General features: G+C 42.0%; 1 protein-coding gene across 1 annotated transcript in view; it reads right to left on the reverse strand.

Annotated features, from left to right (window-relative positions):
* gria1a (glutamate receptor, ionotropic, AMPA 1a) overlaps positions 1 to 18,957 on the reverse strand; it is a 66,932-nt gene that overhangs the window by 15,279 nt on the left and 32,696 nt on the right. Inside the window, 3 exon segments of the mRNA XM_076739543.1 lie at positions 343 to 541; positions 16,580 to 17,025; positions 17,245 to 17,451. Coding sequence (XP_076595658.1) covers positions 343 to 541; positions 16,580 to 17,025; positions 17,245 to 17,451 — 852 coding nt within the window.

Consider the following 18,957-nt stretch of genomic DNA (forward strand, 5'->3'; position numbering starts at 1 on the left):
ATATCGGTAGTGCATTCCAGGGTGTTGGGGCGTAATTGACAAAGGCTGCATGGCAGATTTTCTTTCAGCTGGTGATGGAAACCTCCAATAAACCAACAGCAGATGATGGTGAGTGCAGTACCATCCAGGTTGGGTTTCTTTCGTATGGGTTTTGTGTTACTGATAAGTTAGTTACTGATACTGTAACCCCAACACTTCACTTCACTTGCTGCTTCACATTAAAAGCACCCAACTCAAACACAGGGATTTTCTTGTGAAGCAGTTGCAGGAAATGCAATGCATTTGTCACAGAGGTTAGCGTGTACGGTGATCGAACAAAGTTTTGAAGCAAAGGTTTCTCACCCGGAAGAATTCTTTGGTGGAGCCGGCATCCAGTGTTCCATAGGCGATCTCTGTCTGCTTGGCCAAATCCTCAGCACTCTCTATAGGAGACACCATCCTCTCCACTGTCAGGAAGGCTGCCAAGTTGGCAGTGTAGGAAGAGATGATGATGAGGGTGAAGAACCACCAGACGCCTCCAACGATGCGGCCAGACAGAGAGCTTAAAGACAAGGCAGAACATTTGGTTGGTCAAAAGACACAGCGTGTTTTGATGTCCATGTGTATTTTCATTCCATGATGGTTGATTCCATGTTATATTTTTACAAGCAGAATCAATTAGATGTTAACATAGTGACTTGGAGAATAAATAGCATCATTCTTTTTCCTCCTGGCCAATTTTGCCCACAATCAAGAACAGCAATCTAAAGACCCCGTGATGTTCACACCATCTAAATGACCTACATTGCATCACACTCCCTCTGCAGTCACACACTTCGTTCCACCATGCTTGGAGAGCTTAGTCCAATGTGCCAAGGAAAGATAACCAGTTCCACAAAGGCCCACTCAGCTGCCTGCCTGCCAAATTAATCTCACTTTAAGAAAGTTGCCAATATGTTTCAAGGAACCACGCACATTAATTGTTGGGGATTAATAGGCAGAGGAGAACACTTAGCCACTGCTCTAATTGCACTTTCAAAAAAAAAAACAAAAAAAAAAAACAAAAGCTGGATGATTTGTGAACAAAATCCCTGGAGTCAAATCCCTGTTTTTCCTCTCTCTCTATCTCTCTGCGCCTCTCTTCACCTCAAGAGAAGCCAGCTTGAACAGCAACAGCAGAAATCATGTTGCGTTACATATCGGGTCCCCGACAAGCGCGGAGGCACGGAGCGGCGGGGCTTACGCAATGAAAATGACACAAATCTGAAACAAAAAAGGCTTTCATGATTCACCTTTGTGCCGTCAAGCCAAATGGAGCGTGAACATGAAGGCAAGATTAAGTATGAAAAAAAAAAAAAAAGGGAGAAGCTAAAACATAATCATTTAAGATGCTTTTCAGATGACGGGTGGATGATGAAAGAGGAGCCGGGGAGCGAGTGGAGAGCAAACACAGAATGGATGCCGAGCCTTTGAAAATCAGTTTGGAGAATGCAGAGCTGTCTGCAGGGTGTGTGTGTGTGTGTGTGTGTGTGTGTGCATTTTGACTTGTTCACTGATCACTGTTCAAAAGGGGCGTGGGTAAGGTTAAGCTTTTTCTGTGCAGCCAGAAAAGCAACATGCTCCTCTAAATACCTCAGTGCATATTTAGTGCTGCAGCACATAAGTCACAAGCAAGTGGTTGATTCTCCTGCGTCAAAACTCTTCCATTTTACTTCTGTAAGATTCCACGTAGTACATTCACAACATCTCTGTTCTCATTCATACAGGCAGAGGACACATATCTATGCAAGGCCACCAGTCATGAGGCACCGGCATCACCTCCCAGCACCCAAACAAATTATGGTCAAGAGCTCTCAAGAGTGTGCTTAGAAATATAAAGAGAAAAACTGCAGATGTACATGAAGTAACATCAGATTAATACCATATAAAAAGAGAGAGTCAAATCAATCTCAGTGCCAAATAGATAATGAGAAGACAGAAAATACAAGGTCAAGGGTTGAACCAAATGGGTGCATGTCAGCCAACGAGGAACTGAAATGTCAAAGGTTGGATCACATGTATGGATGTTTTATGAAGCCTACTTAAAAGATCAAAAGTCTAATAATATTGTCAAACTAGTTAGAATTAGTATTTGTCTACAAATACTACATTTAATAACCAAAAGAACAACTAACTGCAACTAACAATTATCTGACAGTTATGTTCTCAGTAACAGCTTCCTTTACATGTCTTCAGATTCCTTGTTTTGCCTGAACAAAAGTCGAAATCCCCCACACTTCACTTTCATACATGACAGAGGCCGCCTCTGATTGCTTCTCATCTTTTCAGAAGAAGATCAAATCTGATTTTCACCTGTGGGAGGTTTGAGGACTGAAGCGTTGTAATTGAAATGAGTACAAGTGATCGACAGTGAGCCGGATCTGATTCTTTCACACTTATCGTCACCTTTCTGAGTGCAAGAAGCTGGAATTGTTAGCTCTGTCATAACTACAATACTAAACATTACTGTTTAAATTGTGTCGAAATTACTTCTCAATCCTCTTGTTTAGCGTAAAAAGAGGAACAATGTGACAAACAAAGAACTACCTAAAGATTGGGTGATGACAGACAAAGTAGGCTGAAACAACAGCGCAAGTGAGAGAGGGTGAAAGACGGAGTGAGAGGGAGAAATGGCAGAGATGTAAAGTAAACTGGATAGTACCACCAGAGGCTGACAAACTCCTTAGCTTTGACTGCTGCTGGCCTCCAGAGATGGCAGTAAACAGCTGTCTAATCCTTCTCCTTCATTCGCCCTTTTTTTCCTCTCCCTCCCTCTCTCTTTTCTGCCTCTTCTTTCTTTTCTCCCCTTCCATCCACCCTTCGTCTCCGCTGTGCTCCCTGCCCGTCTCCTCGTGTGCTGGGGGCAGGGGGCTGACAGTGGCTTGTTTCGGGCCAAGACAACAATGGCCTATACCTTGGCACTGACACTGACACATTCAAGTATGCATGCACACACACACACACACACACACAGATACAAACATGCATACTTTTCCTTCCCGAGGACAATGTGTGCGTGTGTGTGAGTTTGTCTAGAGAAGAACCCGGTCACCATTCGCTGTGTGTGTGAGAGAGAGATGTTTGTACGGGTGTGTGGGTGTGTGTTGGTTCTCCTACAGCAGTCCTCCTCCCTAGATGAGCAGAGCGACTGGCAAACACAGACCTGTTTGTCTCTGTTTGTTTCCTTTTGAACTCGCTTCCTTTGAGCCTCCTTTCCGCTCCTCATACATTATTGCACAGCAGCCAACCTCGGTGCCTCGGTAAAACATTAACTAAGCTGTCTTATTACAGTAAGGGAAATCGTCCAAGTAGCAGTGTAATTTCATAGTCTTGTTAAGGCAATGATTAATCAATTATTCACTCTGCCTCTTTCAATGCATTACGAAGGAAAGGAATAGTAATGTTAGAGCATCTGTTGTTTAATGGATTATGAAAAAGAAGTTTATAGTCGTGGATTGGGCTTGATAGCATTTTGTCAAATTTGAATTCAGGAGCAAATCTGCTTATCAAAGGGTGAGAGCTTTCAAATCGCTCACTGAATCCATTTAGGTTCATTTCGTTAGAAATAACTACATATTTAAGATGTGGATCTCAAATAGTGACAATCTAAGAAATATTGAACATCGATCTTTGGTAATAGGAAAGAGAGAGATGGAAACCTCAGTCCTTGAACCTGCATTCATTTACTTTTTGGACATTTAGGGGCAGAGAAACAAGCTGTGCTGACATATCGTCACGTCATGACGATGATATGGTGCAAGAGTTAGCTTATTTACACATCAAGCAAATAGGAAGCAATGGAGCCACCCTGAATGGAAGTTTCACTCCCCGTCCATCTGTGTTTTATCCTCGTGCTCCTTCCTGAGGGAAAAATCTGGCTCTTTAGCTGCTAAATGCTCCACTATGTTCACCTGCTGGTCACTGACGCTGTCTGTCAGCTGTTTGGTGTAGGGCAGGAAGCGCACGGTGGGTTGTTGTTTTGCTGAAAACTTTAGGTTATTTGTGTGACCCGGGCTCTCGAGATGAGGGGGCGTATCCAACAGTGACTCATCGAAAGGAGCGCTATGAAAGAAGACAGCCACTGCTGAGAAAAGAAAGACTGAACCCAATCGCTAAAGAGTCAACCCCGGCAAAAAGTGCATCACGTCGTACACTGTATGTACAGTAGTTTACAACCATTATAAGCAGTGCGCGCTTGTGTGCTCACACAAAACAGAGGCCGACGCTCCTTCAGGTGCGTCTGTTTGGCGGGTAGTTATGATGGACAGGATGATGAATTGGCCCATCTCTCTCTCTCATCTCTGTCAGATCCACACCTTCATCTGTTGCTATATGATCTCCACCCACAGCTCCCTGAGAATCTGCTGTAGCACTAAACTCTCATTAGAATTCCCCTGGCTGGCCTCCTCTATTCGATATGGTAATTAGCAATGACTAATGACTTTAGCAAGTGTAAAAAATGAGCCAGTAATGGCCACATTACAATGGATTAGGAATTACAGAGGTTTAAATGAGAAAGAAAATGGTCTCTAATTATGGTGTGATTCTAAGACAAATCAGGGATGGAAAAGGAGTTTTCTGCTACACTGCTTTTTTTGCTTCTTAAAAATGGGCGAGACTGCTGTACGTTCTTTGTGACTGGGCAAAGCCACTCCCGATACGTCTGGAAGAACAAGACTTGTTTCGTGCAAGTCAGTACAAAAGACAACATGAGAGAGGCAGAGGCTGGCAAAGCGGAGCCTGCAAGCAAGAAGGCATGCGTAGAAGCAGGACGACCTCCAGATACAGCAGACAAAGAGGCACACACGCGCACACGCACCTAGAAACTCGGTGTAATAACAGAGTCTTACGTGTTAGTGAGTATGTGCTGACTAATTGGCCGCTGCTACGGTGAACGGCAGGAAACATCCTGAGCAACCACAGCGCGCTACATCTGAAAATGATCACATAGCTATGAAAGGAAAAACATATTCTGTATTGCTGGGCGCATTAGTTACTTCTCCAAAAGTAATTTTCGAAAAAATATAATAACAACCGAGTCAAAGGCTACTGCTCCATTCATTATGTCTGGTAGGACACACCATACACAGCTCTATAGTGGCTGTGTGTGTAAACAGTGTCTGTACTTATTATAAGAGTATCCAAAGGACAGAAAACGGGCTGCGATGATTGAGGCGGACCCTTTGAATGATCTAATTTAATGTGTTACTGCTGCTTCAGCATGTTTGGATGAAATTACAGCAGAAATCTTTCATTATTTATTCTCTTCTCATGTGTATCAACAAAACCTTAATTACCGTACTCGTATTTTGCCCATACATCTCAGCTGTGTTCCACCGGTTTAACAGCTTATATCACCGGGCTTCTGTTAATTACTGTTTCCTCAGCTATGCCTTAGCTAAATGTTACGAGTTGATAAAAGTTTTATTAAGCTCTCGATTCCCCACAGCCTCCTCAGCGAAAAACAAGGCTGTTTCAAACATGCATAACAATGTGGCCATGTCAGGATAATTAACCAGGATAAAGTATTCATAAACGTGATTACCTTTTTATGTAATTCAGCCGCCATATAGGTCAGTGTGGTTCCTTAAACCACACGCAAAAGGGCACTTTTGGTCCTCCGCTGTGGCTTCGACAAACTGAACTAAGCTCGGAGCACACGCGCCAAATTGGTTTGATATGCAACACACAAAGCTTTTAGTGCACACCTGGCCACTGAAAACAACACTTTTTGACACTGCACTTATCTGATGCTTAGAGTGTGTTTGTAGCTTTCCACCACTTCATTTTGTCTCTCTCTGACTCGATATTACTAAATGAGGCTCTGGGGGATGAGAATCTGTTATGGCCAATATTGTTGCAAAGTGGTGGGTTTACATCTGATTCTGTTTGCTTGTGCTTTTGTTTTGATAGGCTCACAATTGTTAGATTGTATATTTCCAGAGCGCTTTCATCTTCAAGGCCAAAATAACATGCAAGCTTAATGCAGGGAGCAAGAAATAATGATTTATTAAAGCATCTCTCTCTCCCCCTCTCTTTCCCACTAAAGGTCAGTATTAACATGCCATTGAATTGAAAAGAGAACATTATGATAATGTTGTTACCAGCCTGCAGCAACCACACAAAAGCGGGTTATTACACTCATTCAAGTACGCTATGGAAAATTTGACAAAAAGCATTATGATTCAAAATGCTGTGAAATTGTTTAATGCATGTTTGCTTCATTAAGCGGCTGCTGTGCGACATATGGCTCGTTTGAGTGATGCTGCATGAAAACACAAAAATTTAGCACCCTGTTGTTCCGGGAGCGGCTGTACACAAGTTTGAGTGAATGGTATCACGGGTGCTGTCTTTGCCTCATGTAACCTAAGATAAGTCAGTGCTGGCGAGCTGTGAGAGCGCTCGCTACGCGCCCACACACGTACGCACAGCCTCTTAGTCACTCCAGCTCCAAAACAGCAATCCAATCACAGATACATCACAGCTGTTGTCTAAAAATCGATACCATCGGCACACATACAAACCCACTTAAAGTGCGTTAATCCTGGCTGTATGATAATACAAGGAGATGACATGCATGTGCACTCACATGCAGTTTCACAGACCACAGACACTTGTGATGTGAAGCTGCATTTCTCTGATAGAAAAATCTGTGTCTCTTTACGGTTGCCATGGTAGCACACTGCACTCCAAACAGTACAGCTGAGCTGAGAGAGACTTTAGTCATCTCACTCCTCCTCCTCCTCTCCATCTTTCGCTCTATAAGGGCAACCACCCCTATAGTAGGATAGAATTGCCATTACAGAGTTAAAGCTCTCATTAAGGCTTCTTTTAGCATCCTGGCTAGCACAGGCGGGCCTGACTGATAAGCCTCTAAGCATCAATTCAATTTTTCATGCCGCACATTGTTCCAGTCAAACTATTGGCAATGTTTACTTTGGTCCAGGTAGATTTCCCATGTGGCTTCCAGCCTGGTGTATAATTCATAGTTACTGGAAAGACATTCACATACTGTCACAGCTTGATTACAGCAAAACTCCTCTCTGCTGCTGGAGACATATGTGTGCCTCTGTGTGACTGTGTTTTATATGCAGATTTGACAGAGCATACGCCTCTGAGGGGATGGTGTCTTTGCCTGTGTACAAAGTGTGATACCCCAGTGAGATCCTCCAGGGGTGTGTGTGTCACATTAGCTTCTGCGAGCGAGCGTGCATGTATGATCAAAAGTTGCTTCCATGCAATTTCCAGATAAATAAAACATAAGCACTGCTGTGAACTAAACTGAACCGTCTCTTTATGAATAAATTATTCTTTCCTACCAAGTCTTCCCCAACTGCTTTGACAGTAACTCACTAACACCACAATTATGTAACTCAGTGGTGTGTAACACAATTTAATTTCTTGTTGTTAATGATAATAACGACAACAATAACGCAAAGAGATACGTAATTGATCCCTTTGCAAGATCAATAACTCCCTTGATCACAAAAACACTTGGCTCGTCCCTAAGGGCTTGATTAGCAACAGAACAACCACTTACATTAAATCATACAACATACCATACAGCATCCCACTTTGATTTCATTAGGTTTGTAATGCAGGGCTTGGCTGCACTACAGACGCAGGTATGGGAGCATTTTCCAGAGATATGTAAAGAACAGTGTGCTGTGTAAAATGTGGGTAAAAGGAAGAAAAACATCTCCCGCGCAATAAGGTGAGCGTCTTAAAATAAACACAAACACACATCCGACACCAACAAGAGAAACCTGAAGAAATAAAATTAATCAAAATAGTACCAGCTATGGCAGTGCCAATTTAAGTCTGACCAGACGTGCATGATTTTGCATATCTTAGCTACATATTGTGTACGTTTGACTGTAACAAGTTTCAAATTTGATACTCTTCAGACTGCCACTGGTGTCTATTCCCACTGAGTACACCATGAATATCAAGTTGAAGAGAAGTGAAAACTTGGCTGAGGTAGATACTCTCCAACAGCGAACATTTTGTTGTCTTTCTGTATTTCTCAAAGTTCCATTATCACCCAGGGCTAATGCAGCTGCAAACAGGGACCGTTTTGTAAGCTCTACATGGTGTTCAAGGACACTCAGACATCTAAAATATCTCAGTTTTTGAAACAGAATGTTCAGAACAGTATTACTACAAGCCAATATTGTAACTTTGACAAAAGATGGTGAAATATCAGTATAAAAATGAAATTTAGAAAAATATAATTGTCACCAGTACTATTGCAACACACTGATATGGTCCTTTAAGTTCTATTAAACAATTTCATACTGTATCTTTGTCTGTTAATTGACCGTTTAATAATTATGATGTGTCTAGCAATGCTATAGTAACATTGGCTGGAGTTACTGGAGTCTAAACTTCCCTAAATCCAATAAAGAGGTTGACAGAGCAACTAACATTCTGATAGAACACATTTGAGAAATACTGCATGGCGGATGGGCTAATTATATGAAAAGGGCCTTATTTATTATTTTTAACATAATCTTTAACCCCAAACTAAAACCTTTTAAGTTAATGCTTAAGTTAAGCTAGTTCGCCAGACACGCAAACATTTGGAGAACATACAGGGTTCCGACAAACCGCTTCGAAATGTGGAAAAATCCAAAGCGTGACAGGCCTGCATTTTGCCCTTTCCTGTTTAGAGTTTCAGAGAGGAAAACAAGCATCACTTTATGACAAAAAACTCAGTTTGAGAAATACTGACCCTCCCCGGGTTACCATAATACACCACACACTCCATCCATTATTGAATGATTCTGACCGCCAGGCTGAGAAATTGCTGTTGTGGCAGGCAGAGTGTGAGTGGCAGAACTGATTTATTTCAGGCTACAATCATGTAACAGGAGCAACACAAGCGCTGCGGAGAGGAGACAACTCCATGGGGCCATCGGACACACACACACATACACACCAAAGCACGCCTACATACAGACATCAGACACAGACATAAAAATCTCAAGACTTTCACTGGAGGAACATCACGAACCCACACCTCTTTACTCAGGCAATATCGAAATTGAGAGACAAGTTCAAATCCACAAGGTCACGATTGATACAGGTGCTGCTCAATGTTGATGCTGCTGCTTTTCCTGTACTTTCATGCTTTCTACCTTCAGCTGTCAGACAGGAGCCGGTTTTCTGATTTGCTCCCCTTTGCGGGTCGGCCAATTAACTGGGCCGATATCCGGCATTTCGAAACAATCTGTATCGGCCGATGCCTGAGCTCGAAAGTCAGAGACAATGCACATTTTTTATTTTCAAATATTTTTCTGTGTTCAAGTGAATGATACATTACTGTTAAGTTTTTTTTTTTTTTTATTTATGTATGTTAGATGCTGTAAGATAAATGCTGTTGTTAAGTGCTCTAAAACTTTATTTCATTTGTCTTCCATTTGTTTTTTCTGCAGAGTGCAGATCTAAAGCAGCAGAGCAAGCAACATTAATTTGTTTTATTTTATTAGATGCAAAAAAAACAACAGCACGACATCGGTATTATATATCACATCCTGCCCTCTAATTATTCAAATAACATAATGGCATTGACCATTGAAAAAAACAGTATTGGTTGACCACTGGCAAGGAAGCTGAATTCCTCACTTGCAATGTGTTGCAAACATTAAAACCTGGATTTCAGTGCTTTTCGCCCTGCAGCTGCCTCACAGTAAAAGTATTCCACTGGTGCCTGCACTCGCGATGGTCCCATTAGTTTTGCTAACTATACATAATGGTGTCATGTCTAAAGTGAAGACCACACAATGTAAAATTCAAGTAAATCAATGATTACTTCCCACTTTCTCTTTGCCATTACATCATACATTTGCATTGGTCACCCCATTCGAAAATCAACAGATGTTGCTGTATATGAAGTGTAAACCAGACAACGTCTATTAATGTCAAGTTTGCTGCATATTGGACAATGTACACCCAAGTTGCAACAACTTGCTGTTTTATGGGGAAAGCATGCAAATTTACACCGTCACTATGGAGATTGCATGAAAACTCAGTAGATTTTGTTGGGAGTAGAGTATGGCACCAACAGATGTTTTTGTAGGTTTGGGCATGTGCCTCACAATATTTGCACATCCAGGTGAAATGTGCCATGAGGGCTACTATGTTAAAAGTTTGCAGGGGGTGTTTTTGAGCCATATTGCCACATCCAAGCCCGAGACCAACATCAGATAAAAAAAAAAAATTCAGCACTCCTGATGTGTTTGTTAAATTTCAGGAGTTTTAGAGCAGCCTTTGCCCATCAAAAAGGGCTTCCTGTTTCACAGCGAAACATGCAAATTATCCGCCAGGGCAATAGAGATCCATGAAAATTCAAGCTTCAACATGTAGCATCACATATGTCTTAATGTTAAACCAACCCAACTTGAAGATAATCTGTTGAATCCTCTAGAAGGAGTTACAAGAAAGTTGCATAAAATACAGGAAATGCACAAAATTCAAAATTGCTGACATCCGATAGGGAGGAGTTAATGAAAGCCAATGTGAAATACAGTATGTCTGAAATGATAAGGGCAATTTCTGTACCAAACTTGGTGAATAGCAGAGCCACTTCTGTGCCTGACTAAAGCCTGCCACACATGGGGGGGGGGGCTACAGAGCTCGCTAAACATGCATGAACCCAGTCGCTGTATGTTGTTGCAATATTAACAAGTTCCAATGTGTGCTCTAACTTTCCTAACAACTGAAATAACAAAAGCAAAAAGAGAGCAAAGAGCAAAAAAAGGCTACGAGAAGGGAATCTCAGGGGAACGTTGTTAAAATTACCCCTGTAAGAAATGTTCCCGGAATATTATTGGAACCTTTAGTGCTAGCTGGGAATGCAGGAAATCCAAAATGGCTGACTTCCTGTTGGGAAAACTCTTTTAAAAGAAAGTGAATAGGTTCTAAATGATGACAGCAATGATCCCACCAAATCTCATGAACATCAAAGCACAAGCCTCGGTGCGTTTGCGGAGCTGTGGAGCCTGCTGGCCACGTTGGAGCCCAATCACGGCCCAATCACTGCTCAACTTTTTTGCCAGCTATGAAGTGTGTTCCAATTTTTATGACTTTTGAGCACCCCAAAGCCTTGCAAAATTGCATTGAAAAGGTAGCTGCAGAAAAGTAATAATCTCTACAAATACAGTAGGTTCCTTGCACCACAAGTCCCTCGTTAATTGGGACAAAAACATCTTTAAATATTGCACAAGCTCTTCAAATCCAAGCTCAAGGCTTCAGAACATGCCTTAAAATCTGTCTGGATGTGATCAGCATTTTTGATTTTGATCCCAGAAGCTGCATGCAGCCACTACTGTACAACATACCGAAGCAAAAGCACATATTGTTATCACTGTGAAAAAGGATAAAATCACACTCCCGCAGAGTGTGTTTTTGTGTGTGCAGCTGTTTGGTACAGATAGGTGTGCCAGGTGAAACAGGAAGCATGAGAAGCCATGAGATGAGAGGGGACATGCCACACAGGATAAATTCTTTATCAAACAAAACCACCAGAAGATGCAGAGAGAAGGACGGAGAACAGAGCAGATGAGAAAAGAGAAAGACTGAAAGGAGGAGAATTGAGAGGAAGTCAATGGATGGATGGATGGATGGATGGATGGATGGATGGATGGATGGACGGAGAAGTCTGGGGATGGGGGAGGATGACTCTGAGAGTCCACCTGTCTGCAGAGATAAACACAGGGAGGGCCCAACAGCACGAATTGGGGGCTTATGGGAGGGCCTGACTGACAGTGCTGACATTTAGAAAGAGCACAGTAAACAAGGTTTCACAGAGAATAAATAGCAGGGGGAGCAGGGTGGCTAATACACACACATGCATGCACGTACAGACACACACACACACACACACACTGACTGTACACATTAATGCATCACATCAACATATGAATACATGCCGACTATACATGCATACACACACTATATGAACACATGCACCCGCGCACACCCACGCACACACAGAGCTGCCTGTCACCCTTGACGCAGAGATACTGTTAGGCAGAAGACAGAAAATGGCAATAAGTGCTTGCTTTTAATAGAATCAGTCTATAACGCATACAGGCAGACAGGGAAATTAAACACGCCTACTGATTAATCCAGGACAGAGCGGATCGTCAGCGCTGCTCCTTGGCTTTTTGTGTCTGATTAAATGAAGAAGCATAAAGAGCGCTTTGAGCTGCCTACCACTGCACTGAACGCACCTCCAGAACATTCTGTTCTCACCTGTTAGCTATGAAGGCACAGCAATGATTGGTTTAGAAGCAGCTGCTTGAAAAATGTGAATGAAAAACTAAGAATATATGAAACAATCACGTGCCTGATGTGTGTAAAATGTATAAATGAATCAAGAATTTGTGAAATAGTTTCAGAAATGCTTCTCATTTTAATAATAATAATAATAATACGTTTTATTTGGGTTTAATTTTGTTCCAATACAGACTTTTTTAATTCATAATTTTTAGACATCTGCTCTTTTTTATGGAGACGTTTTATTTGAAAAACACAGAAACCAACCTTTGATTTGATTGCACCAATAATATTTAACCAAATGCTAAACTTACATACACTTCTGAAGTACTTGTATTCAGTATGTTACATTTCAGAGGGAAATGTTGGACCTTTCACTCAAGAATATTTATTTGAAGGCTGTTCATACGATGGCCGACAAGGACAAACGTACTGCAAGAGCCCAGAAACAAATACAACAACTGAAACGTGCTGCAAATGAAAAAAAAAAAAACCAAAAAAAAAAACCATACAACATACTGCAGAAAGCTAAAACCAACACATTAAAAGCAACCACACTGCAAATACAGAAATGATGCGATGTGGAAAACACACAAACTCTTTGCTTTTAATGTCGTGTTCATTTTGGATTTTCACTTTTAGGAATTGGCATTGTTTCTGAAACTGCAGCACATTTCTCCCTGTGAAAATGTTTTGGGCTTTTGCAGTGCGTTTGCCTTTGTCGGCCACCATGTGTTATGGTGTACTTTCATGTATTTCAGTTTTACATAGTATCCTACTTTATAAACACTCACCTGAGACAACTTATGTTGATTTGATTATACTTCCCTGATGGTGCTTAATATTCATTTTCTGAAAACTGTTGTGATATTACAACTAAATGATAGCATGACACTAAATTCTAAAAAGGTGTAATTACACACTTGGAAATTGGTTAAGAGAATGAGGATAAATACAAGCTGTAAATGAGCTTAGGCCAAAAAAACCTGACGAAATGAGCCCACGCTCACATGCATTCAAGAACAAGAATGTTCTCACAAAAGCCTTTCTGGATAAAAAACAAAAAAAAAAAACCATTTGTTTAAATCCAAGTAGTCAAAATGAAATGATACGCTGCTTCATAAGAAAGCCCAACAACAGAATATGTGAGGTTACGAGGATTATTGCCTGCATCTGACAAAACACAAGCAGCATTGTTACATCTTTTAAATCCAGCAGAGGAACTCGAAACGCTTTAGGAGATACATCAACATGCACCTCCGTGTGTTAATACATGCTGTGCTAACTACAGCAACTAGGTCACCCAAATTTTCAAGGGGAAGATGTTTCCTTCAGGGCAGCATTCAGTGGGGTGAAACATTCACTGTGTTGGTTTTCAAGACACCAAGCAGAATCAACCATGCTGATCGCTGCCCCGTGGACTGCTGCACACGCCGACCGACTTATGGTGGATTTTGAAGGCTGCCATACTGACCCCAAACAGCATTTCACCAGTGACACAAAAGGAGACATCGAGAGTCACCTTGGAGGGACATTGCAAGATATTTAACTCAGGCCCTTGGAGGATATGAGCCCTTAAAGCTGCCACCCTCAGCGATGACACTAAGGAAATCAGCTGTTCTACCTGAAACCAATTTAAATGAGAACATACTAAAGCACCAACACATGTCTGTGTGCACTTCAATGTGGGTTACGTATCCCAAAATGCCTGAGGAGAAAATTGTTCTTGTTACCAGGCGAATAAAACCCTATTTTATTGCTACTATGTCACATTTTACGTACGTTTTATCTGTAGATAAATGGAACTTCAGGCCAGTAGAATTGTTACAGTTTTTACAACTGATGATGAAATAAAATACATCTTACAACTGACTGCTTTGTACTCAAAGGTGATATGAACAGAACCTCTGCAAGTACAGGGACAATCTGTTTTGTCCTCTTAATCTGTCACTGAAAGGTCTTACATCAGCAGAGGCTGCTTTACCCCAGGCAAAACAAATGCAAATACTGTGCAAATACGCTTGAACCCATGTGTGGTCAAGCCCTCATGCAGAGACATACACATAAATCCATACACACAGGCACACAAAGATTCACCACAGGGAATGAACAATATGCGGATTCATGGTGACATTCTCTCGGTCTCTGTAAGGCGTAAAAAGGAAATCAATAGTTATTGCAGATGTATTTGCTGGCTGTAAAAGAAGACCACTCGGGACAATGGGCTTCATCCTGCATGAAGCACAGCGGAGTCTCCAGGCAGAAAATGGTAAATGTCAGGTGAAGGCCCGTGGGAGTAAGGATCCAGTACCTACATCATGTACTGCCGAGCGTCTACGTGGAGCACGCAGGCTTGTAGGTGCAGAGATTTTCTCCCTTCTGATATTTGTACGAGGTAACAGCAAAATGAAAATACATTTTGTAAATGTCACAAGATGGAACCCAAGATAAAAATGGAATGTCGCGCATCACAATAATTTCTTTAACCTTCAGCAACTCAATCAGGGAAGGCTGACTGAGCACTGCCGCTATTTCTCAGTAACACCTCTCGAAACAAATAATCACATTCAGACCTGGGAGCTCTGCAGCACAACATGTCTCCTATTGTTGGTCTCTGATCGGCTTACTGTGGAGGACGCTGGGGTTTGTTCGCCCAAATTACTGGGAAAAATGTTTTCTAACCTACCTCTCGTGGTATCTAAGGCTTTGAGGGATCCATGTCTGAGATATTCCGCTGTACAACGGAGCTAAGTGACACTTGATTTGTGGTGCTCTCAGCACTGAAAAGTTCCATTAAAAAATTCAACAGTCACATAACACAATGTCCCAAATACTCCGGATATGAAGTAATAGTTATGATCCTCGTGAAAAACACTTTAGAGTCTATTTGATTATCCAGAATACCCAGATATTGTTTCTGGAAACAGATTTTTAATTATCACCTTTAATCATGTGAGCACCAGACACAAAATGTATTTCCATTGTGCTGGGGTGGATGATATCTCAAAACCTTGGTGAATCAAAACCGAGATAAGTGAGAAAGGCTGTCTTGCTTTTCTTTCTTTCTTCCTTTTTTGTATTTTTAGTGAATCATCTCTGCGACATTATCCCTAGATACTGTTTAGCTGCATCTTTTAATCTGTAAAAAATGGAAAAAAAAAACCACAACTTGCTGTTTTCATGCTTTGATTTAGATAGGATGTAATGGGTTTATTAGTGAGCTTTAGAAGTGCTAGTGAGTGTTTTCTGTCTGTGTTTTTAATATTTACCACACAGTCCTGACAGTGGTATCAATCTTCTCATCTAACTTCCAGCAAGTTCTTTAAATGGTATGTTTGGGTGCATGTCTGTATTTACGAGGGAATGGTGACACAAGCAACTTTTCAGTTTCTCATCCAAACCTGCTCACAAATATTCCCTGAAGTGACAGCATCAGTCTCTGCATCCTCACAGTATGGTGACTGCAGTATGGATTCATTATGCATACATGCACCACCACACTGCACCCATACATAATGGATAGGTAGCTTAATGTTTAAGGAAACAAGAAAGCTCTATGTCTGTCCATGACCTAACCTGTATCTGCTGGTTCAGCTCTTACAGTGGTAATACTGACATTATCTTCTCATCTCCTCCTGCTAGTCCCTCTGGAAAGCTCAGAAAGTCGACCTCGGTGTCTCTAATTTCAGACACTTAATGAGATTTTTAATTGGTGACCTTTTGAGAATGGTTTCATGCCACAGCTCATGAGAGCACTCGAGGGGAGACAACATGTACCACTCCATACTCACACCAGGATCCCTCTTAACAGTCTGCCTAGGGTCCTGTATTTATCTTTACCCACAGATTGATCGACATGGACACTGATCGACAGACTTATGGGACAGATTTGAAATTTTAAAAACATTGGAGGAAACTACTAACAACACTTTTTTATAGTCCTTCGAGTTTGGTGCATGTTTATACCACCACAGCAAGTATCTGGAGACGGGAGAATGAGAATGCAACACTCTGCAACATGACCACATCATAAACTCCCCCTGCTGCTCTTCATCAAACTTTTATCGTTGCTCTGTATGACAAGTGACTGGCAAAGAACAAAATCTCAATAAACAAAAGCCCAACTGAGTTAAACAAGAAAGCAACACAGCATGTTGAGGCGTTGGTGTGGCAGACAGAAATATATTGTACGTAGGTGGCGCTTAGTGGCTCTTTGTGTACCAACAAACAAAAAGCATAGACTCAAAGCACTGTGGATGCCACGCTTCAAATCTCTTACCGTGGTGAGATGTCACAGCCCTGCTGCATGAAGGCGCCCAGTGAGAACCAAAGGGAGTTGAAGATGCCAAACTCATTGGTCTGCTCAGGACTCTGCTGGTTGGGGTTCTGCTGCGCCGGCGTCTGGCCCTGCTGCACCCCATTGGAGGCGGACGCTTGAGTCGGAGTCTGTGGCTCACCTCCCTCCTCGTAGTCCTCAGCGTGCCACTCGTATGGGCTGAATCGACTGACGAGGAACAGGACGACGCTGACGCCAATGTAGGCAAACACGATGCACATCCAGATCTCGTAAGCCAGCGGGTCCAGGAATGAAAACACGCCTGGTTTGGATTTGGTGGGTTTCTTGATCATAATGGAGATACCGAGAGACATGAAGGGCTTAGAGAAGTCGATCACTTCTTCACGGACCAGGGTGATGGTCAGAGGAGCCACGGCCACATCCGCTTTCTGAGGGGCGCAGAGGCAGGCAGGCATGTAAACAGACGTGCACAGGGTTGTTAATCTATCATTTATGATCTACAGCAAGTTTATTAATGGAGAAAAGTGCCCATCAGCACACTAAGACAGCAGTATTAACAGCATTTGAATTCGACTTTAAGTAGTTAATGTCTGTTTATATATATATCCAACTTTAAACAGGGAATAATCATGACTTTGCCCACTCACCCCGTACACCAGCTCTCCCACCATGCCGTTCCACATCTTGGTTTCAGGGTCTCTGGCTCCATATTTGCCGTCTGAAACAATCTTGAGTTTGTACTGGTAGCCCACGTGTTTGGCTATCTCTGCAGCCAGCTCGACGATGTAGCCCTCATATTTATCATTTCCCACAAGCTGCTCGTGGTTCTTCTTCAGCATCACATATGGAGACTCCTGTTAGGTGTAGGGCAACCATGAGTAAAAACAGATTTTCTTCTGCAATCATCAGTCTTATTTCAGTTACATCAGGTGTCAGAAATAAGTTTATTTCAGTTTATTAAGTAATTACAGATTTTACTGCTTCGCAAGCAAAATGTATCACTGATATGCATCATTTCTTGATGAAAGCTGTTGTGAATGTAAGTAGCATTATATTTAGAGCAGGACAGTTTGTTAAGCTCATTAAGTCAAAGACAGCATTATGGCAGATAATAAAGCTTTAGCATGTAGTTAAGTTTTATAGTACTATTTAAGTTTGGGAAGGGGTGTTATGGATGCCTTTTATGATTCCATGCAATTCATCACATATATTTTAACCTCGAGTTCATAGCTGAGGCCTCGGGAACAAAAAAAACAAAACAAAGGAAAAATACAATTGTTGCCATGAAAGGTTTTGAAGAAAAGATAATTACGTGAAATTACAAGGTATTATTTTGCCTTTGTTCCATGAAGGTGTGCTGTGTAATTCAAACACAAAAGGTTCCTAAGTATGATCATTATGACAGCATTGTCATACTGAAAGGAGCACTGATAACATTATTAGAGCTGAGAAGACATCGAATTTGAGATGAAGAGGTATCCGTGTGTGTGTGTGTGTGTGTGTGTGTGTGTGTGTGTGTGTCTATGTTCGGATGAGGAAGCAGACATTGCTGACCTCTGCTCCAGGGCCAGGCTGTTCTTCTTGTTATATCATACAGACATTTGTACATCGCACATTGATTGGGTGTCCTGAGAAATTACAACTGACATGACACCTGTGCTCCCGCTACACTTTGAGAAAAATGTTTTCATACAGAATTCCAGTCCACTCAGTCTGAATTGTCCACCAGCACTTGGAGGGCCTCAATTCCCACAAGTTGTTATGTGTGCCTGCTTTTAGCTAAGGCTGTGCTGAGCTGAGCAAATCCTGCCATCATATTTCAACAGGGTCTACAGATGGGGGGGTTGGGGGTTTCCTCTGTGTGTTACAGTTATCTGGGTTCTCCTGCTCTTTATGGTTGAGGTGAAGGTAATCATTGTTACACATGGAACCCCGAGGCCCACTGGTAGAGAGACGGCACCCCAGGGAAACAGCAGAGAGAGGTCTGGTGTGCTGCGCTTTGGCAGGGTTGCACTTGCAGTCACAGTCAAAGACGGATACACACACACACGTGCGAGTATGCACGTGCGCCCTCACACACAGACACACTTGAACACAGGCAGAGGCGTGCACACAGAGACATGGCATGGCATACAGAACGTCCTCCAGGACTCCGGTCTCATTGACCTCGAACAGTTCCGCTGAGATCCGCTGTCACTCAGCCATGTTAAATATAATACAGACACACACAAACACACGGGCAGCGACACATTTCAAACACATGTGCACGAATGCAAACACACACATAAACATGCAAAATAAAACAATGTATGCGAATTAGTATGTTTGAGTAGTTTTACCATTTATTTCATTCCAGTAAG

Source organism: Chaetodon auriga, chromosome 9, assembly GCF_051107435.1.
Source record: "Chaetodon auriga isolate fChaAug3 chromosome 9, fChaAug3.hap1, whole genome shotgun sequence".
Taxonomy (NCBI): Eukaryota; Metazoa; Chordata; class Actinopteri; order Chaetodontiformes; family Chaetodontidae; genus Chaetodon; species Chaetodon auriga.